The sequence below is a fragment of the Anomaloglossus baeobatrachus genome, chromosome 11, assembly GCF_048569485.1.
Source record: "Anomaloglossus baeobatrachus isolate aAnoBae1 chromosome 11, aAnoBae1.hap1, whole genome shotgun sequence".
Taxonomy (NCBI): domain Eukaryota; kingdom Metazoa; phylum Chordata; class Amphibia; order Anura; family Aromobatidae; genus Anomaloglossus; species Anomaloglossus baeobatrachus.
Genome location: NC_134363.1, coordinates 61,835,306 through 61,858,169, shown reverse-complemented (window position 1 = coordinate 61,858,169; position 22,864 = coordinate 61,835,306). Strand labels below are relative to the sequence as shown.

The window sequence follows — 22,864 nt, the reverse complement described above, 5'->3', positions numbered from 1 at the left end:
AGAAAACGCTTATCTGGTAAGCGTGGTGTTTCTGAACTGCTTCTCTGAAGTCAGCGCCAGAAAAATACTCAATATACACTTGAGATACTGAAAGAGGGATTTATCCTGCTGTGAAGCTGACTCCTCCCCTGGAGGAGTTGAGGGGGAAATACCCAACTTTCCATTGATGGACGCTATAAGATTATTCACTATAGCGTCACCATCCGGTGTATCCGGATTGAGAGCGGTGTCAGGATCAGAGTCTTGAACAGCTACGTCTGCCTCATGACACAGAGAGTACTCCTGTGGTGACCCTGACCAGTGATGAAGTCGAGGGCCAGTCCCCTGGAGCTCACTTAGGCCGTCTGGGACTGTCGTCCGTGTCAGAGCCTGCACCCTGGGATGCATGGGACCCCCCTGGAACCCTGATTTATTCCCAATCAGGGTGGCCAGGGGCATTGAATCAACCTTGGCCAAGGTCTATCTGGACTGCAAAGTCTGTAAGACATTAGTCATAATCACAGACAATAAAGCAGCGGAAACTGCAACTCCATCCCTGTCCATGGACAGGGATCACAGGTGGTCTTTTGGCTACCTGTAGCGGAGACCCCGGTTGAGCAAATGCACATACTGGGGGCCCTGGAACCGTATCACATGCAGTACAAGCAGCATAGAAAGCCTGTGCCTTGGCACCCCTGCTTTTTTGCTGTTGTTGTCTAGCCATCTAGAAGCATTAGCTAAGAATAGCGACCTTACAGTGAATGCATACAAGCATGAAGTACAAATAAACCCTTCAGCACATGTAGTACAAGCAGCCTAGAAAGCTTGTGCCTTGGCACCTTTGCTTTTCTGCTGCTGTTGTCTAGTTATTCCGGAGCATTAGCGAAGAATAGCTACATACAGTGAATGTATAGCATACACGCATGAAAATAAACACTGCAGCACATGCAATCCAAGCAGCATTGAAAGCTTGTGCCTTGGCACCCTTGCTTTTCTGCTGCTGTTGTCAAGTTATCCAGGAGCATTAGCCAAGAATAGCGACATACAGTGAATGTATAGCATACGAACATGAAAATAAACACTGCAGCACATGCAATTCCAGCAGCATTGAAAGCTTGTGTCTTAGCACCCTTGCTGTTTGCTGCCGCTGGCTAGCCATCTAGGCGGGTAGACAGCCAAGAATAGCCATTACAGTGCCATGTACAGTCTGTGCTTTAGCACCGCTGCTTTTTAGCTGCTGTTTCTAGGCCTGCATCCTGAATAGCGACTTCACAAAAAGTACAGCAGGAGACTTCGGCATTAGTGGGTCAGCACTGCAGCTGCCGCTTACCGCCCGCACAAAAGCAGGTGTGTGGCGCCTCCTGTAACTGCTAGCTCAGCGCTTGTCTCCGTTTTCCCGCTCTGTGTGCCGGAATGGCTGCCGGCGTCCAGAGAAGAGGGGCGGGCCGAGGGCGTGCCCGAGACAAGAGCGGGAACCCGGCGTCCCACTGAGTCTAGTGAAGGGGGCTGGAGAATGCAAAGCAGACTCCAGCTCCCTGCGCTGACATACTGTACAGCGTCCCGCCCCTTCCCTGACTGGCAGGGCTGGGGGCGGGAACGAAAGGAAAACTAGGCCGCAAAGCCGGGGACTCGAGTAATAAGCGCGGCCGTCCTATGTGCACGGCCGGCGCGGAAGTCCCCGGCGCACCACAAGTCCCAGCCGCGCCACAGTGTAAAACACCCAGCAGCGGCCGGCGCGGCCGTTCCCAATACATAAATTCACTCAGCAAAGCTGCAGTGAATAATAGCACAAGCGCTCTGCGCTGTTGTCCCCGGCGCACTAACACTCCCAGCAATGCTGGTGTGTGTGTGCGCGATGTGTACGGGGACACAGAGTACCTTAATGTCGCAGGGCCCTGTCCCTGAGGATACCCAGCTCCAAATCCAGCAGGTTCTCTGGGTCTGTGGATGGAGCCCGGTCTCAGTGCCTGGAGACCGGTAAGATCCCACTTCGCCCAGAGCCCTGAGGGGGGATGGGGAAGGAAAACAGCATGTGGGCTCCAGCCTCCGTACCAGCAATAGGTACCTCAACCTTACAAACCGCAAGTGGGGTAAGAAGGGAGCATGCTGGGGGCCCTATATGGGCCCACTTTTCTTCCATCCGACATAGTCAGCAGCTGCTGCTGACTAAACAGTGGAGCTATGCGTGGATGTCTGACCTCCTTCGCACAAAGCAGAAAACTGGTGAGCCAGTGATCCCACTGGGGGTGTATAGCCAGAAGGGGAGGGGCCTTACACTTTTTAGTGTAATGCTTTGTGTGGCCTCCGGAGGCAGTAGCTATACACCCAATCGTCTGGGTCTCCCAATGGAGCGCCGAAGAAATTTGTTGTTATTCAGTTGCCTATCAACCTCCTTCAAGAACGTCTCGGTGGGCCAAAGTACCACATCCCACCCCCCATTGTCTGCCTCCTTAATTAGAAAACTCTTTATTATCTTTGAGTTCAGATAGAGCTCTCTTTTCCAAAATATTTAGATTACGGGCTCCAGCAGGTCCGTCGGACAATTCCAAGATATCTTTTTTGTGAGCTCAAAGAAGAGTTGGATGGATGAGAAAAGTGACAAGGGAGAAGTAGTGGATTTGTTTTTCAAAGGACATGGAGGTCTACCTGGTGTGGTTTCATTCTCCTCAAGGAAGTCCAGAAGATCATGCAAAACAAGTTGCTCCATACCAATGCATGTTTCAACAATCATTAGCTGTTGGTAAATCACTCGTAATATAAGCCTTCTGCAGAATAGATATCCTTAACAAGAACAAATTTATCAACCTTATTTGTAGGTGAGAATGTAAGACCCCGCTCCAATACAGATCTTTGATCTTCTGTCAGTGTAAATTCAGTCAAATTTATTACCTTGAGAATATTTTCGTGTTGCGATGATCCTCCTCCTCTTTCATTGGGCATTTCAGAAGTTATTTGTAGTAGAATGCTTGTCTGTAGTTGTTCCCCCTGTAATTGGTGTTTCTGTATCTGACACCTTGTCTTCTTGGGACGCCCCCTTGCCCAGTCTGATGTACTTTCTGCGTCGCTGCTTCGGGACCCTAAAAAAAAAACGTTTTCACTAGAGGTTGTGGGCGTAGGTCGTTCCAAAGTAGGGCCTTTGGGATTTATACCTCCTTCCTGAGCAGTATGATGGCTGGACATTCCCATCTTGTTTGTTCCTGCATATAATTGTTTGTCAGGTAAGCAAGGCACTTTCAGGTATCTGGACATTGCACCCTAGGATGATCAAGACATGTGCAAGTCCACAATTCTTTTCCCGAGATCTTGGCTGATTTCTTTTGACTTTCCCATGATGCTACACAAAGTCGCAGTGTATTTTAGGTGTGTATTACAATACATCCACAGGTGTGTCTAATTAACTCAGATGTTGCAAATAAACCTATCAGAAGCTTCCAAAGACATGAAATCATCATATGGGTTGTCCCATATTGTTTAAAGACATAGTACTCTTAGTTTATGTAAACATTTGACTTTGCAGAAAGTAATAAAAATGCCTTAAAACATTCTCTCTCACTATTCTGGCATTTGGCAAATATAAATAATTTTGTTTCCTGATTGACCTAAAACGGGAAAGGTTTATTCTGATTTCATGTGAGATAGTGAGAAAAACATATATATGTGTCTTTTTAGAGAGCAGACAGAAAAACCTGCAAATGTGTCTTTTTAGAGTGTATGCAAACTTCTAGCAAGCAGGGGAAGGGTCCAGCTCAGACTCCAAGGATTTGAATAAAAGGCATTTCTTTATTTCAACTTTGTTAAAAAGAATATACGGTATCCAAAAAGGTATAATGACACCGGCTGATAACACTGACAGATGGTAGATGATGCAAAAAAAAAAACCCCTACACGTTTCGGCGGTACGCCTTCATCAGGTCAACTTGAGTTACATCATAAGCACTGAATACAAGTCTATGAGCGCAAGAATGAGGCTCTCATAGACTTGAAATGAGGTGTTCACTCCGTCACGTTCCATGAAAAACTGAAGCTACCGGCAAGTCACAAATCACAGGAGATGGACCGGAGCGCTGCTGGAGAAGGATGAAAACTGCGGTAGGGGAGTATAAGAAAGGGAGCAGGGGACTTCGATTTAAAGCACCACTCCAGCAGTGAAATAAAAAAAAAAAAAATAAAAAAAAAAAAAAAAAAAAAGTCAAATGCTGGAATGGTGCTTTAAGCAATCCATATGAATGCAGCAACAGAGAAATGATAAAAGGTGTCAATGAATTTTGCTTTTTAAGACCTGCATGCTTATGTATTCAGTTATAGAGGTTGATTTGACAGACTCCATTTAAAAAGACATTTTGGTCAAATCTGAGAACGTTACTCTTTGTATGGCTGTTTTTGGGTAGCATGACTTTTTGATTGTTTTGAAATCCCTAATTTTTCTCATTCTCTTTGAGGCACAGCTGTGTATCAGTTTTACCTCGAGTAATTGCGACAGCCCTAGGGTGGTCATTGAAGGGCCTTCCAAAGCATCACCAAATTACTCCTTGCCCAGATTGTGTCACGGGGGAGTCGGAGGGGTGAGAGCAATGGCTAATGATTGCGGCATATAGAAGATAGCAAAGAGTTAACATCATCAGGACCTGAGACAAATCATGTCCCAATGAGTTTTTCGGTCAAAACTAGTGTTCTGCACCCGAATCCCTCCGCGACTGAAGGTTGCAAATCTCTCCTGACCGCAGAAAAACGTTGGCGCTGCACAAAGCCCAGCAAGTGCTAACGTTTATCTACAGTGGGTGGTCGCGAAGAGGTTAAGGAGGCAGAAGCTGAAGTCATTGCTAGGCTTCCAGTTATTAGAGCAACTAAAAAGGTGAGTAATTCCATAAACACCCCGATTGCGTGGCCAAGTCTGTATTTCTCCGGACCTGGGCGCTTGCGGCCACTTCAAATGGAAAGGGGGTATTTAAAGGGGATGAGTTCGTGATGCCACCCGTGCTGCACGGTAAGGGGAGTACCGCCGCTGCCGATGGGAGTACCCGGGGTAGATTGAGTGGGGCAGCCGGATGACGTTCCCTCAACGGGTAGGGGAGGCCCCAGGACTCGGGATGGTGAGGTGTAGGGAGAGCGTGGTGCAGATTGGAAGCAGGGGAGGCAGTATTGATAGCGCTGCGACCGCAAAGCAGACTCCGACACAAAGGTAAACAAAGTCTCTGGGTGCCGCTGCCCTCTTAGGGGAGCTTGTCCCAGTGTCCATCTCCTCTGGTACTGCCGGATGGTCCGGGAGCCTGCCTCCATGCATAAATTTTGGATTGTTCTGGTGGCCCGTTGGCTTAATATTGTTTGGGTCCCGCTCCCTACTTGTTGGTAGTGGAACTGGGCTCTCAGGGGTTCACGCTTGGGATTTTTGCAGGCTGCATGGATTGGAAGGCCCTATGCCCCTCGTTGCGCTAGTGCCCCTGATCTCTGAGCTTCTTGGGGACAGTTCGTGAAGACTCTATCCTCCACAGGCTAATTGCAGAGTTTCCTGAAGCTACACCCTGACCTAGAGTCCTGTACCCAGCCGTGTTTTTGGTCCCGGACCGGTTATTAAGTTGGAGATGCTGTCCGTCCTCCAAGACCGGGTCTAGGCACAGAGGCTCAATACCCTGCGACCGGGTCTCTGACTCCTCTGGGTCAAGTCCACCATCTGTGACCCAACCGACTCATACAGGGAGCCACCCTCCCTTTGCCCCTCACCTCTTGAGGGCTAACACCGTTCTGCTCACTTCCCTCCCACCAGCCTACCCGACCCCTAGGTGGGTGGCCCTATTCCAGCTAAGCAGCCCACTAGTGTGTCTGACAGGGTGTAGTGTGGTTGGGATTTGGATGTAGATGAGGCAGTACCATAGGTTGGGAACTCAGAAGCATGAGGGGTTGAGTCCTGCACCAAAGAGGGTGCAGTACCCTGTGACACCCTAACTAGTTCAGGGGCGTCATGTCCTGTGCAGTGATGGATCGCACTTCTATCTGGTATCAAATGGTCAAGTCTGGTGAAGGCCGGGAGAACATTAGCGCCTGACTGCATTGTGCTCGCTGTACAGTTTGGTGAAGGAAGGCGAATGCTATTGTCTCGTTTTTGGGGGGCAGTTTGGGACCTTTAGCCCTCATTCAAACGTCCACTTATTGCATAAGACTGCGATCTGAGGTTTTCACAGATCGGACTCACATCTGTGATACTATAGAGGGCCATTCACATGTCCATGATATTTCACAGCCTGCAAAAAGTCCGATTTTGTTGTGATGGTCTAATCAAAGAAGGGAATTTTGTTACTTACCGTAAATTCCTTTTCTTCTAGCTCCTATTGGGAGACCCAGACGATTGGGTGTATAGCTACTGCCTCCGGAGGCCACACACAGCATTACACTAAAAAGTGTAAGGCCCCTCCCCTTCTGGCTATACACCCCCAGTGGGATCACTGGCTCACCAGTTTTAGTGCAAAAGCAAGAAGGAGGAAAGCCAATAACTTGGTTAAACAAATTCACTCCGAGTAACATCGGAGAACTGAAAAACCGTTCAACATGAACAACATGTGTACCCGAAAAAACCCAAAAATCCCGAAGGACAACAGGGCGGGTGCTGGGTCTCCCAATAGGAGCTAGAAGAAAAGGAATTTACGGTAAGTAACAAAATTCCCTTCTTCTTCGTCGCTCCATTGGGAGACCCAGACGATTGGGACGTCCAAAAGCTGTCCCTGGGTGGGTAAAGAAATACCTTATGTTAGAGCTGCGAAGACAGCCCTCCCCTACGGGGAGGCAACTGCCGCCTGCAGGACTCTTCTACCTAGGCTGGCGTCTGCCGAAGCATAGGTATGCACCTGATAATGTTTGGTGAAGGTGTGCAGACTCGACCAGGTAGCCGCCTGGCACACCTGTTGAGCCGTAGCCTGGTGTCGCAATGCCCAGGACGCACCCACGGCTCTGGTAGAATGGGCCTTCAGCCCTGATGGAACCGGAAGCCCAGCAGAACGGTAGGCTTCAAGAATTGGTTCTTTGATCCATCGAGCCAGGGTGGCTTTGGAAGCCTGCGACCCTTTGCGCTTACCAGCGACAAGGACAAAGAGTGCATCCGAGCGGCGCAGGGGCGCCGTGCGGGAAATGTAGATTCTGAGTGCTCTCACCAGATCTAACAAATGTAAATTCTTCTCATACCGATGAACTGCATGAGGACAAAAAGAAGGCAAAGAGATATCCTGATTAAGATGAAAAGAGGATACCACCTTCGGGAGAAACTCCTGAATGGGGCGCAGCACTACCTTGTCCTGGTGGAAGACCAGGAAAGGAGCCTTGGATGACAGCGCTGCTAGCTCAGACACTCTCCGAAGAGATGTGATCGCTACCAGAAAAGCCACTTTCTGTGATAGTCTAGAAAGTGAAACCTCCCTCAGAGGCTCGAAGGGCGTCTTCTGGAGGGCAACTAGTACCCTGTTCAGATCCCATGGATCTAACGGCCGCTTGTACGGGGGTACAATATGACAAACCCCCTGCAGGAACGTGCGCACCTTAGGAAGTTGTGCTAGACGCTTTTGAAAAAAGACGGATAGCGCCGAGACCTGCCCTTTAAGGGAGCCGAGCGACAAACCTTTTTCTAACCCAGATTGCAGGAAAGAAAGAAAGGTAGGCAATGCAAAAGGCCAGGGAGACACTCCCTGAGCAGAGCACCAGGATAAGAATATCCTCCACATTCTGTGGTAGATCTTAGCGGACGTGGGCTTCCTAGCCTGTCTCATGGTGGCAACGACCCCTTGGGATAATCCTGAAGACCCTAGGATCCAGGACTCAATGGCCACACAGTCAGGTTCAGGGCCGCAGAATTCCGATGGAAAAACGGCCTTGGGACAGTAAGTCTGGTCGGTCTGGTAGTGCCGACGGTTGGCCGACCGTGAGATGCCACAGATCCGGATACCACGCCCTCCTTGGCCAGTCTGGGGCGACGAGTATGACGCGGCTGCAGTTGGATCTGATCTTGCGTAGCACTCTGGGCAAGAGTGCCAGAGGTGGAAACACATAAGGGAGCCGGAACTGCGACCAATCTTGCACTAAGGCGTCTGCCGCCAGAGTTCCGTGATCGGGAGACCGTGCTATGAAGGTTGGGACCTTGTTGTCGTGCCTGGACGCCATTAGGTCGACGTCCGGCCTTCCCCAGCGGCTACAGATTTCCTGAAACACGTCCGGGTGAAGGGACCATTCCCCTGCGTCCATGCCCTGGCGGCTGAGGAAGTCTGCTTCCCAGTTTTCTATGCCGGGGATGTGAACTGCGGATACGGTGGAGGCCGTGGCTTCCACCCACGTCAGAATCCGCCGGACTTCCTGGAAGGCTTGCCGACTGCGTGTCCCTCCTTGGTGATTGATGTATGCCACCGCTGTGGAGTTGTCCGACTGAATTCGGATCTGCTTTCCTTCCAGCCACTGCTGGAAGGCTAGTAGGGCAAGATACACTGCTCTGATTTCCAGAACATGGATCTGAAGGGTGGACTCCTGCTGAGTCCACGTACCCTGAGCCCTGTGGTGGAGAAAAACTGCTCCCCACCCTGACAGACTCGCGTCTGTCGTGACTACCGCCCAAGACGGTGGTAGGAAGGATCTTCCCTGTGATAATGAGGTGGGAAGAAGCCACCATTGCAGAGAGTCCTTCTGTGAAAAGGATACTTTCCTGTTCAGGGATGTTGACTTCCCGTCCCATTGGCGGAGAATGTCCCAATAAGAGGACGCAGATGAAACTGCGCAAACGGAACCGCCTCCATTGCCGCCACCATCTTCCCGAGGAAGTGCATGAGGCGTCTTAAGGAGTGCGACTGACCTTGACGGAGAGTTTGCACCCCAGTCTGTAGTGACCGCTGCTTGTCCAGCGGAAGCTTCACTAGCGCTGAGAGGGTATGAAACTCCATGCCAAGATACGTTAGTGATTGGGTCAGTGACAGGTTTGACTTTGAGAAGTCGATGATCCACCCGAACGTCTGGAGAGTCTCCAGCGCAACATTCAGGCTGAGTTGGCATGCCTCTTGAGAGGGTGCCTTGCAAGTAGATCGTCCAAGTAAGGGATCACAGAGTGTTCCTGTGAGTGCAAGACTGCTACCACTGCCGCCATGACCTTGGTGAACACCCGTGGGGTTGTCGCCAGACCGAATGGCAGAGCTACGAACTGAAGATGGTCGTCTCCCATCACGAAACGTGGAAAACATTGGTGCTCTGTAGCAATCAGCACGTGGAGATAAGCATCTTTGATGTCTATTGATGCTAGGAAATATCCTTGAGACATTGAGGCAATGACGGAGCGGAGGGTTTCATCCGGAACCGCCTGGCCTCCACGTGCTTGTTGAGCAGTTTTAGGTCCAGAACGGAACGGAAAGAGCCATCCTTTTTTGGCACCACAACCAGATTGGAGGAAAACCGTGTCTTGTTCCTGAAGAGGAACAGGGATTACCACTCCTTCTGCGTGCAGAAGAGCATCGGCTCGGTGGGGACGTTCTGAAGAATCGAGTCGGAGGACGAGAACAGAACTCTGACCTGTGCACGTGGGCACAATGTCCCTCACCCACCGGTCTGTGACCTGTGGCAGCTAAATGTCGCCAAAGGCGAGCGAGTCTGCCATCAACCGCGGATGCGGAGAGATGAGAGAGCTGAGAGTCATGAGGAGACCGCCTTGGTAGCGGTTCCTCCGGCTGCCTTCCTTGGGCGTGATTGAGCCCCCGGAAACTGAGCCCCTCTGAGGCTTTTCAGCTCTTTTGGACGAGGACAATTGGGACCTGCCCGAGCTTGGGAAGGACCGAAACCTCGACTGTCCTTCCAGGACAGCATTAATAGGGTAAGTCGCAATGCAGACATTGCGAGGTTACGGACGCCCCTGCGGCACAAATGTACATATGCTCAAGACCAGCTGTGCAAGAACAGCTGAAAAGCTTAGGGTGCCCATACGGCTGTAAATGCCGGAGCAACCGACACGCCGATAGCCTCATAGACAGATTTCAACCAGAGTCCATCTGTCTGGCATCTTTAAGTGAAGTCCCATCTCCACTGCAACTATAGCTCTAGCCGCAAGCCTGGAGATTGGAGGATCCACCTTTGGACCCTGGGTCCCGCGCTTGACCACGTCAGGGGGAATTTGGGGAAAACGCTTATCTGGTAAGCGTGGTGTTCCTGGACTGCTTCTCTGAAGTCAGCGTGGCCAGAAAAATACTCAATATACGTTTGAGCTACTGAAATGGGACTTCTCCTGCTGTGCAGCTGACTCCTCCGCTGGGGGAGCTGAGGGAGAAAGATCCAACATTCCATTGATGGACGCTATAGGATCATTCCTTATGGCGTCACCATCCGGTGTATCCGGATTGAGAGCGTTGTCAGGATCAAAGTCCTGATGAGCTACGTCTGCCTCATCATACAGAGAGCCTCCTGGGACCCCCCCCAGAGCACCGATTTTATTCCCAATGAGGGTGGCCAGGGAGCAATGATCCAGATTGCCCATGGCCTGTCCGGACTGCAAGTCTTTATCCCATTGCAACTCCATCCCTGTCCTTGGACAGGGTTGACAGGTGGTTCCTTTGGCCACGTCTAGTAGAGACCCCGGCTGACCAAGTTCTCCATGGGAGCATTGCACACAATGGGGTTCAGTGCCGTGGAACAGTATCACATGCAGTAACAACAGCATCGAAAGCCTGTGTTGCTTATATGCTGCTGCCGACTAGCCATCTAGGACATAGAGCTAAGAATGGCGACCGTACAATGCAATGTATAGCATACAAGCATAGAGTACAATGAACACTGCAGCACATGCAATACAAGCAGCATAGAAAGCCTGTGCCTTGGCACCCCTGCTTTTCTGCTGCTGTAGACTAGCCATCTAGGGGAATATAGCCCAGAATATCGACCATACAGTGCAATGTATAGCATACAAGCATAAGTACAATGAACACTGCAACCCCTGCAATACAAGCAGCATAGAAAAAACCTGTGCCTCAGCACCCTTGCTTTTCTGCTGCTGTAGCCTAGTCATTCTAGGCGAAAATAGCCCAGACTAGCGACCGTACAGTGCAGTGTATAGCATTCAAGCATAAATACACATGAACACTTCAGTACATGCAATACAAGCAGCATAGAAAGCCTGTGCCTTAGCACCCCTGCTTTCCTGCTGCTGATGTGTCGCCATCTAAGAGGGCATATAGCCAAAAATAGCGACGTATGCAGTGTAAGCATAAAAATACAAATGGACAACTGCGGTATTTAGTGGGGTCAGCACTTCATGTGCCGCTTACCGCCCGCCTATAAGCGGGAGTGTGGTCGCCCTAGTCCTGTGCCTGGTTGCCCAGAGTCCGATGTCTCAGCTCGGACTGCAGGAATGGCTGCCGGCGTTCTTCTCCAGCTCGTGTGAGTAGGGGCGGGCCTTGGGCGTGCCCCCAAGTCAGAGCGGGAAACCGGCGTCCCACAGTGTCCAGTGAGAGGGCTGGAGCATGTAAATAAGGCTCCAGCCCTCGGCGCTGCTGATTGTACAGCGTCTCTCCCCTACCCTGATTGACAGGGTGGGGGCGGGGAACGAAGCGGAGCTAGGCCGCAAAAGCCGGGGACTGGATTTATAAGCGCCGCCGCCGTAAAAGCGCGGTCGGCGCTAAGTCCCCGGCGCACTACAAGTCCCAGCCGCGCCGCCGCTCCCGGAGCGTCCGGCGCGGTAGTTCCCCATACATAAAGTCACTCAGCTAGGCTGCAGTGACTGTAACCCTTTACTGTCCCCGGCGCACTAGCACACCCAGCAAGTCTGGAGTGTGCTGTGCCTGTGTGTACGGGGACACAGAGTACCTGAATGGTGCAGGGCCATGTCCCTGAACGGTACCCAGCTCCGTATCCAGCAGGTTCAATGGGTCTGTGGATGGAGCCCGGCCTCAGGGCTTTGGGGCCGGTAAGATCCCACTTCCTCAGAGCCCCTCAGGGGGATGTGGAAGGAAAACAGCATGTGGGCTCCAGCCGCCGTACCAGCAATAGGTACCTCAACCTTACAAACCACCAGTGGGGTGAGAAGGGAGCATGCTGGGGGCCCTATATGGGCCCTCTTTTCTTCCATCCGATATAGTCAGCAGCTACTGCTGACTAAACAGTGGAGCTATGCGTGGATGTCTGACCTCCTTCGCACAAAGCAGAAAACTGGTGAGCCAGTGATCCCACTGGGGGTGTATAGCCAGAAGGGGAGGGGCCTTACACTTTTTAGTGTAATGCTTTGTGTGGCCTCCGGAGGCAGTAGCTATACACCCAATCGTCTGGGTCTCCCAATGGAGCGACGAAGAAATTAGTAATACAGGTCTATAAGTACGTGAAAAAAAAAATAATTTCTCAAACCGCACTCAGATGACATCAGAGTGCAGCCCGATTTCAGACTGTAGACTGAAGAAGCTTCATATGAGATACACAGATGACACTCAGAAATTTAGGAGAGGGTGAAGAGCACTTAGAGCAGTGATAGCTAACTTATGACACTTGTGTCAGAGGTGACACGCCAAGCCATTTTTGGTGACACACGCAGCAGAGGTAGGATGCCGCTGGTGATTCAATTTGAACTGCATGTGCGGCTAAACTGTTCCGAAATGACTGGCCCGAGGTGGCCGCACATGCAGTTCTAGTTAAATCACTGCTAGCTGCAGCTGGTCTTATAAATCGGGATGCAGCTGCCGGTTATGTGTTCTGTACCTTTAAATCAGGGTCCTGAATGAGGCATGCTTAGGTACCGCGCCGCTCTCTAACACTCCGGAGCGGAGCATGAAGACAGGCGCCATTGCAGGTGGGTGTCATTACAGTGTGGTTGCTGCAGTAAGTCCACACATTTATACAGCGATGCTGTTACCAGTCGGTATTTGGGTCAGCAGCGCTCAGGATATATTATACAAATTTTGGTGGGGGGGGACTGAGGAAGAAGGAAGAGGAGATAATGACAACTGGGGGAGAAAGATAATTATCCCCCCCAGCAGTCACTCTCTCCTCTCCCCCCCGTCGCCCACCCCCCAGCCGTCACTCCTCCCCCCCCCCCCGGCAGTCATTATCTCCCCCCCCCCCTCAGCAGTCACTATCTCCCCTTCCTCTCCACCCTGCAGTCATTATCTCCCCCCCCCCTCAGCAGTCATTATCCCCCCTCCCTCCCTCAGCAGTCATTATCCCCTATTGCCCCTCAGCAGTCGTTATCTCCTCTCCCCCCAGCAGCCACTATCAGATTAACTTATTCGCGCTACAACTATTACAAAATTATGGATTTTTCTAGAAGTGACACCACCTCAGTTATGCTTTTTTTTTTTTTTTACGAATTTTGACACACTACGCTGCCATCACGGTCTTAGAGAGGTAACACATTTGTGACTGACTCCTATGGCATCTTTTCTGTACTGACGTCAACACTACAGTCTGCTGTAACAAGACACTACATCATCATTGTTTCCAACAGAAAATAAAAAAAGCCCCTAGAAAGACTGTTTTGGCCTGACATTTTAGCCAGCGATATATATTCCAAAAATCACATTTAGTTATATTAGTTTAAAAAAACTTTATTATTGTAAAATAAAGTCTGGAGCATTTAAAAAAAAAAAACAAAAAAAACTGGTGGTGGAGAGCGGAGTATGGATGACTGGGGCAGAGCGTAAGAGCAACAGCTTTAGGCTGCGTTCACATACAGCAGTCGTGTGCCGCTGTTATCTTTCCACTGTTTCCCTGCACAATCATTTAATCCTGCAGAGAAAAAGCTGCTGAAAAAACAGCGAGGCCTTTACAATCAGTCGGACGGTCTCACAGGTAAAGCAGCTTTTTCGCTGCAAGATAAAGTGTCCAGGGAAAAAAGTGAAAAGAGCGCACGGCGAGAACCTTCGAGTATGTGCATATGTCCAGTGAACTTTCCATCAGCTGAATAGAAAAAGGTGGATAAGATTTTGTCAAGTCTCGTGCAAAGCAAACCTACAGCATACATTGGAGTAGTTTTGCGCATTTAATATCTGCAAATTTGCACCGCGAGTTTCAACCAAATGTGGAAAATCTGTATCAAATCCTCTTTGACCCACGTACCAGTTTAGTAGCTATAAACCTTCGTTATCTCGCCTCGTTCAGGACCTACGATGCACCGGACAATAAGCAGCGACATTCTCTGTGTATTCTGCTCGTTTTGTACAAACAAATGATGCTTTATACAATACAGAAATGTTTCGGTAATGATGTACAAAATCTTTTATAGTGGTATAAAAAAAAAAAAAAAATAATCCTGGAAAAAAAAAAAAAAAAAAGTACTTTGCGATAATGAAATAGCACCATAAATATTAATAACACAAGGTAAAACAGATACAGTAACCAATGGGGTGCATAATACAGGACTAATTAAAATCATCCGGGAGAAAACACTTTTGCTGTTTATCATAAAGAAAAAAAAAAAAAAAAAAAAAAATTCATATCTAAAAAGTGGGTTACAGCCAGATCTTCAAGAATTTTAGATTTGCACCTGCTTTGGAGACTAAGGCAAACTGGTGTGTAAATAATCCTAATAGTGGCTACTAGTAAAAGAAAAGAAAAAAAAAAAAAATGGAGCCCATGGAACCCTGACACTTTCTACTCCACCCTCTACGCAATGCTTTGGAATCATTAACATAACAAGGGAATGATGTAGATGGGAGTACGCTCAGTTGGATTCATCACTAGATGTGGACGCAACGTCCAGATCGATTGATCCATTGGTGACCACAAGCCGGAGTCTTTTGGAGGGTGTGAAGGGATTAAAAGCCACTTTTTTCTTCTTGCCCTCCGCAGTCAAGAATTCGGATTCCGGTGAGGTGTACAGCGCATTCACCGCCCCCTCTTGTACGGGCACCAGGCACTCATGTGCTCCTGTAACTCGATGCCTCCTTTTCAGATTATTGTTAAACCCCAGTTCTACATATGGCTTTAAAGACAACTTGGGATCCAACTGCATTTCAACAGTGAATAGCTTGGAAGGTTCAGAAAGACATTTTTGAGGTCGAGCACTTGCAGCTCCACCAATGGCTCTTACGTGGCCATTAAAATCAACGTGTCCCTCTGGTGGTTTGGGAGGACTTTTCTTTTGGACTGATGGCTCAAACTGCACTGATCTAGACTTAATTGGGCGCTTCTTAGTTGCATATGACCTAGTTAGCGGTTTGGATGTGCCACTTTTACTGGCTGGCTCAATGGAAGCGCTGGTTGGAGCGGTAACCGACGTGGTCGGCTTAGTTTTTAGCTGATCGTGCGCATTTCCAGGATGCGGACTATGTCTTTCCTTGGGCTGGTGTGGACTTTGAGCGCTTGTATTGTCAGGTAACGCAACTCTGGATTTGCTCAGATTTACAGTGATGTAACGGGTCAGTCCGAGCTTTCTAAGTGAAAAGAGGTCAGACTGCATTATGGGGGAGCTGCCATCATTAACATTCGCTGTGTTTTCAGGTACAGAAGCAGCTGGAGATTGGTCCTCTGCCTCCTGACTTTGTAACAGCATTTCTGAATGTGATCTACTAGGATCTATGGGGGACACCAGAGCGTTCGGTTGTGGATGATCCATAGAGAGATCAACATCCAGGTTTTGCCAATCAGACTCTACCACGGGACTTGACGCAAAGTCTTCCATCATTTGAGCGTCCACAGAACTGGTGACCTCTCCGCTCGACTGTGGATCATTGCAGCCTGAGAAATTCTCACCCTCTTCCACTAGAAGGGGATTGTGTGAATCTTCTTCATTACAGGATGGAGGGTTTAACCAGTGACTTTTGCCAGCTTCAGACAAAGGCGCTGTTGGACTGCATGACGGGGTCTCTGGTTGCTGGGGGGTGTCAGAGCCTAAACTTAATCTTAGCAGGCCCGGACTGAGGATTTGCCTTCGGAGTCTTACCACCACTTCCTTCCCAAGTGTACGACACCGACTTGGTGTCCGTGAAACAGGAAAACCTCGACGACAATTTCTAAAGTTATGCAGGACAATACGCACGTCCTTTAGGATGGTCCCGTGGGGCAACGCAGACTTCACCCGCAGTCGTTTCTTCAAGGTTTTAGGAGGTCTTGATTTCTTGTAACTATAGAAGTAATATGGAGATGAATGAGGAGACCTGAGATGTGAGGAAAAAGTGCTATTGTTGCCAATTTTCGGGCTGTTTGATCTCCTGGAACCTGTGAAAGGGAAGAAAAAGAAAAAAGTACCGTATATATTTAATATAGGCTGATCAATCTTAAACTTCCACTGAAGTGCAACAAAAACACATATATACAAAAAATACATACATACGTGTGATGCTCTGGCTATACCAGGGTGTTGCAGGGTTCTGCACTGCCTTTATCATAGGTGCAGGGCCCACCCTCCTTGGTTCTGGGAGCCTTCACCCAGGGCACTGAACACCAGCACACAAAATCTTAAGCCACCTCACACCACACCCTGCCAGCACACCGGTGGCTAGGACCAGTTGGGAACAGGCCTGCCCACCTAGGGGCTAGACAGGATGGTGGGAGGGATATAGTGAGCAGTTCAGGAAGTAGCAGGGAGTTAAGTGGTGACTCTCAAGAGGAGAGGTCACAGGGAGTTGGAGCTCCAAGGGAGGGGTTGTAGCCCCTAGAAGACGGCTCGGTTGCAGACAGGTGGTCCGGGACCACAGGAGTCAGATCTGGTCACGGGGGACTGGATTGGTGGTCCAGTAACCGGTCCAGTACTAAGCACGGCAGAATACATGGACCCTAGAGGTTGGGGTGAAGCTATATGCAACCCAGCAATTAGCCTGAAGCGAGTAGAGTCTTCATGTTCTACTCCCATGCACGCAGAGATTGGCAGCGCCAGCACACCGAGGGGGGATAGGCTTCCCAAATAATGGCCAGAAAATCCCATGTGCTTGCAGCCAAGGGCATTGCTCCACATAACTGGGGAGCGGGACCTTGATGGGTTTCAAGCCTAAAGGGTGCTTTACACGAGACGAGCTATCGTGCGATGCATCGTCGGGGTCACGGTTTTCGTGACGCACATCCGGCATCGTACACGATGTAGTCTCGTGTGACACCTCCTAGCGACGCAGTAACGCTCACAAATCGTGAGTCGTGTACTTGTCGCTAGGTTTCATAAAATTGTTTAATTAAAATGGCGCCGGTTGTTCATCGTACCTGGGGCATCACACGTTGCTCCGTGTCACACCACGGGAATGATGAACACAGCTTACCTGCGTCCCGTGGCACCCGCCGGCAATGCAGAAGGAAGGAGGTGGGCGGGATGTTTACGTCCTGCTCATCTCCGCCCCTCAGCTTCTATTGGCCGGCTGCCGTCGCTGTGACGTCGAACGTCCCTCCCACTCCAGGAAGTGGACGTTTGTCACCCACAGCGAGGTTGTCCAGAAGGTAAGTGCGTGTGGCGGGGGTTAAACAAGTTTGTGCGCCACGGGCAGCGATTTGCCCGTGACGCAAAAACGATGGGGGGCGGGTACGATCGCTCGTGCTATCGCACGATAGATCGACTCGTGTAAAGCAGGCTTAAGGGTCAACCATTAACAATTTGTGCACAGAGGAGCGCCTTCGGATCACCCAACAGGGCCATAGGAAGAGGCATACCCGGACGGGTTCTCCCAGGAGGCCGCAGCACCCAGAGACTTGGTTTAACATCTGTGCCTGTGAATTTTTCTCGCCTGGTTGCTACTACTATGGTAATCTGAGAGTACCCTGCAGCCCCGACCCTCCGGCCTGTCCTGTGACTCACACGGCGCTCCCCAGCATCATCCTCCCAAGTCCCGGGGCCTCCCTACCTGCGGAGAAAATCACCACCAGGCTGCCCCAACACCACCAGCCCCGGTACTCCATTGGCGGCAGCGGCGGTACACCCCATTACCGCAACACGCAGGTGGCGTCTCAAACTCTGCCCTGTATATATCCCATTTTTATTCTGGAGTGTCCACTAGGCCCCCAGGTCCCTCGAGTCACGACCATCCCCGGATTCGAGCAGTCCGAGCACTCAGGGGCGGTACAATATATCAGTATAGAAATCAAAAGGCAGCTGCTCGTAAACTTCACCCCAATAAGGCTAAGTTCACATTTCCGCTAAAATGGATCAGTCACAATTCGCTGCTCTTGTAAACAACGGAATCCGTTTAGCGGATTCCGTTGCTCCCATAGACTTGTATGAGCAGCGGATTTTGACTGATGATGCTGCGTTGCACCCTCCGCCCGACTGATCAGTCGTGGAACGACTGACCGCCGGGCGGGAGGAACGCAGCATGTAACGTTTGAGCAGCGCGATCCGTCTGATTTCACTGCGCATGCTCTCTGGCTCCCTGCACACGTCACCAGCTTTGGTTGGTTAACCGATATTTATCCTGGTTACGGTGCAAGGAGCCAGCGCTAAGCGGTGTAGGCACATAACCAAGGTAAATATCAGGTAACCAAGGTAAACATCAGGTGCTTTGCTGTTACCCGATATTTAGTCTGGTTACGTGTGCAGGGAGGCCGACACTTCCCCGCTCAACCCCGCCCCCTCCCGCACTCCGCACATGTATGTACACACACACACACACACACACCTGTCCCCAGCCATGCAGACAAGCACTGCCACTACCACCCTCGTCTGGCCCCGCCCCCCGCATGTACACACACTCACTCACACATACACTCACCTGTCCCCAGCCATGCATACCGCAGCACTGCCACTGACATCCTCAGCGCCTGGCCCCGCCCCCTGCTCGGCTCTGCCCCCTCCCGCATTCAGCATGTGTACACACACACACACCTGTCCTGCATTCCCTGCGGCACTGACGTCCTCAGTGCCACGGCCCCGCTCGGCTCCCCCCCCGAACTCCGCCCCCCGCACACAACGGAATCCGACAAAGAATTCTGTTTTGTCATCCGTTGTACAGCGTTGTACAGCGCATCAGTCACATGCGTCAAGCGACGCATGTGACTGACACAAAACAACGGAAATGTGAACTTAGCCTAAGAGAAATCAAAGTGTATGTTGGAAAGTTACAAATGATGAAGGGAGCGCTCCTCTTTGCCTGGTGAATCCTGATTGTGGACACGGACGCTGTGTGCTCTTGTGGAGGACAGTAGTGTTTCCAGAACAGGGATGACATTGCGGTTCGAACACCTGATCGTGGGCACATTATACCCTTAGTAAAGACAGCGCAGTCCATGTAATATACTGCTATATTTTAAGAACATGGCCAGAGCGAAAAAAGAAAGAAAGAAAGAAAAAAAAAAACAAAGAAAAAAAAACAAAAACAAAACCAATGCGGATCGTGCAGCAGGATTCCCGCAGCCAGCCCGGATCTGTTGCTGAAACCGCGCGGATCCGGATTTTTCAAGTCCGGGTCCACTCAACACTACTAAACACTTATTTTGTAATGGAGTTTCATTAAAAGGTTTTGCCCCTTTCCTTCTGTAGTGTGTGTCACACTGTCTGTCTATTGATAGCTGCAGAATTAATCATTCTAATGAGTTTTTACCTCTTACCAGTCTTCCTCAGAGCTCCTCTGTGCAGCTTTATGACCACATCAAAGTTAAGCTGAACTCTGGTCATGAATCAGCACAGAGAAGTTCAGCAAAATACAGATACGAAAATAGCTCCAAACTCCCCATCACAACAAGTGACTAATTTTGCAAGCAGATGCTTAACCCCTTCACAACATGCACAGTGCACGTCGTGAAACGGGTGTATTGAGCGTGCTCACAGGGGAGCTCTCTCCATACTCTGCAGGTAATGGCTGTGTGTTACTGTCAGGACCTGCCACAAAAGGCTTGATAATCTATTAAATGCCACTGTCCTCACTAAAATAAGGCTATGTGCACATACTGCGTTTTTTTGACGCTGCGTTTTTGGCCGCTAAAAATGCACAAAAACGCACCCACGGCAAAAAACACATGCGTTTTTACCGCAATTTGGTGCGTTTTTGGCTGTTTTGATCTCTGCGTTTTTCCAATGCAGTGCATGGGGGGAAACGCATAGAACGCAGGAAAGAACTGACATGTCCATTTTTTTTAAGCTCAAAAACGCAGCTAAAAAAAAAAACGTTGTGTGCGGACAGCAAGAATGAAAACTCAGACTTTGCTGGGGAAGCAAAGTCATGCAGTTTTGAGGCCAAAAATGCACCCGAAAAACGCACTGTGTGAACTTACCCTACAAGACCTAGATATCTTTAGCATCAACGTAATCTAACCAATTAGAAAAAAAAAAAAGACCACTTTTACCATATAAATCCAATTCCCAAAAAACAAAGTTAGAATTACACCACCCCCCCTCCACAATTTCTCTGCCCTAGGAATGAACGGTGCTATTATAGTGCAGCTGCCGGCAATCCGCGCACATGTCAGCTGATTTGAACAGCTGACATGTGTGCCTCGCAGGCACGAGTGGATCTGCGATCCGCCCATGCCTGTTAAAACCTTAAACCGCAATGTCAAAATGTGATAAACCCCTGTTGCGGTAAATCTTCATTTACCCGGCTCCTTTGGCGGCTGTAACATGATCACGGTGATCCGATGGTTGTCATGGTTAACACAGGGTCATGTGATGACTCATGTAGCTAGCGTGAGTCACTTAATCTTTCACCCGGTCAGCTACTGTCAGTGACAAGAGGTGAGTGTTTCTGCTGATCACAGCTGTGTAGCTGTGATCAACAGAAATGAACAAGTGGTCAGACTGCTGATCCTTTTAGTCCCCTAGGGGGACAAGTAAAAAAAAAATAAAAATAAATAAAAAGCCATTATTACCAGAAATCCGTTTTTTCTTTTTAAGAGCACCATTCTGGTTTTGTTTGTCACTTTCACGTATCAGCCTTCGCAGACGTCCATCCGTCTCTCTGAGCTGGTATTTTTCTGATGAGGTAGATTCAGAAGGTTCTTGATTTAGCAACCTGAAAGCGCCTTCCCCTTTTCTAAAGAAAAATGGAGAAAAAAAAATAAAATTAAATAACTAACTATAAATATATATCACAAAATAGTTTCCTTTAGAAATCCTTTTCAAAACAGATGACCAGTGATCGCTGCATCACAAGTGCCGATATATTGCACAAACTTCTAAAATTGTTTAATACATATAAACTTTGTAAATATGTATGTATATGCCGCAGAGTATTCAGGTGTATGAATGGGATCATTAGCTGCAGGAACTTCTGTAACAACGCTGTCAAGTGACCACAACTAGGCCGATGATAGAACGGGTGAGGTTTCCCGATCTTTATAGCATCAGGATTCCCTGATCTGCCTAGTGAGGCGGACACCAGATTCTGGTAGAGGGGGCACATAAATCTGCTACTCTTACTATTGACTTCTATGGAAGTCGCAGGCAAATGCATTTGCTTCACCAACCACAAGTGAGCGCCCTTCATTCTCCTCGAGAATATAGCTGCCCGCATCCACAGGTCGGATATAGGTCACCTGTTCTTAAACAATTTATGGTAAACGTGCAAGATATGTGAAGATAAAAATTTGACTTTCGGGTGAAATTTATATAACATGTAAAGAAGGGAATTTTGTTACTTACCGTAAATTCCTTTTCTTCTAGCTCTTATTGGGAGACCCAGACGATTGGGGTATAGCTACTGCCCTCCGGAGGCCACACAAAGCACTACACTAAAAAGTGCAAGGCCCCTCCCCCTCTGGCTATACCCCCCCGTGGTATCACGGGTTCTCCAGTTTTAGTGCCAAAGCAAGAAGGAGGAAGCCAATAACTGGTTTAAACAAATTAACTCCGAATAACGTCGGAGAACTGAAAAACCGTTCAACATGAACAACATGTGTACCCGCAAACAACCAAGAAATCCCGAAGGACAACAGGGCGGGTGCTGGGTCTCCCAATAAGAGCTAGAAGAAAAGGAATTTACGGTAAGTAACAAAATTCCCTTCTTCTTCAGCGCTCTATTGGGAGACCCAGACGATTGGGACGTCCAAAAGCTGTCCCTGGGTGGGTAAAGAGATACCTCATGTTAGAGCTGCAAAACAGCCCTCCCCTACGGGGATGTCACTGCCGCCTGCAGGACTCTTCCACCTAAGCTGGCATCCGCCGAAGCATAGGTATGCACCTGATAATGTTTGGTGAAAGTGTGCAGACTCGACCAGGTAGCTGCCTGGCACGCCTGTTGAGCCGAAGCCTGGTGTCGTAGCGCCCAGGACGCACTCACGGCTCTGGTTGAATGGGCTTTCAGCCCTGAAAGAACCGGAAGCCCTGCAAAACGGTAGGCTTCCAGAATTGGTTCTTTGATCCATCGAGCCAGGATGGCTTTAGAAGCCTGCAACCTCTTGCGCGTACCAGCGACAAGAGCATCGGAACGGCGTACGGGCGCCGTGCGTGAAATGTAGATTCTGAGTGCTCTCACCAGATCTAGCAAACGTAAAACGTTCTCATACCGGTGAACCGGATGAGTGCAAAAGGACGGTAAGGAGATATCCTGATTAAGATGAAACGAGGATACTACCTTAGGGAGAAACTCCGGAATGATGCGCAGCACTACCTTGTCCTGGTGAAACACCAGGAAGGGAGCCTTGGATGACAGAGCTGCCAGCTCAGACACTCGCCGAAGCGATGGGATCGCAACGAGAAACGCCACCTTCTGTGACAGGCGAGAAAAGGAAACTTCCTTCAGAGGCTCGAAAGGCGGCTTCTGGAGAGCAACTAGAACCCTGTTCAGATCCCATGGATCCAACGGCCGCTTGTACGGGGGTACGATATGACAAACCCCCTACGGGAACGTGCACACCTTAGAAAGACGTGCTAGACGCTTCTGAAAAAACACGGATAGTGCTGAGACTTGCCCTTTGAGGGAGTCTAGCGACAAGCCCTTTTCTAACTCCTATTGTAGGAAGGAAAGAAAGATAGGCAATGCAAATGGCCAGGGAGACACTCCCTGAGTAAAGCACCAGAGTAAGAAAAACTTTCCACGTTCTGTGGTAG

At 49.5% G+C, this 22,864-nt stretch overlaps 1 protein-coding gene across 1 annotated transcript in view; it reads right to left on the bottom strand.

Moving 5' to 3' along the window:
• Window positions 1-13,535: 13,535 nt before the first annotated feature.
• The window catches only part of KMT5C (lysine methyltransferase 5C), an 84,132-nt gene continuing 74,803 nt past the window's right edge, over window positions 13,536-22,864 (bottom strand). The window contains exons 8-9 of the mRNA XM_075328949.1: window positions 20,686-20,849; window positions 13,536-16,122 (exon numbers count right to left, since the gene is read on the bottom strand). Of these exons, the coding sequence (XP_075185064.1) occupies window positions 14,627-16,122; window positions 20,686-20,849 (1,660 nt within the window). The 3' untranslated portion in view covers window positions 13,536-14,626. The remainder of the gene's footprint in view (window positions 16,123-20,685; window positions 20,850-22,864) is intronic.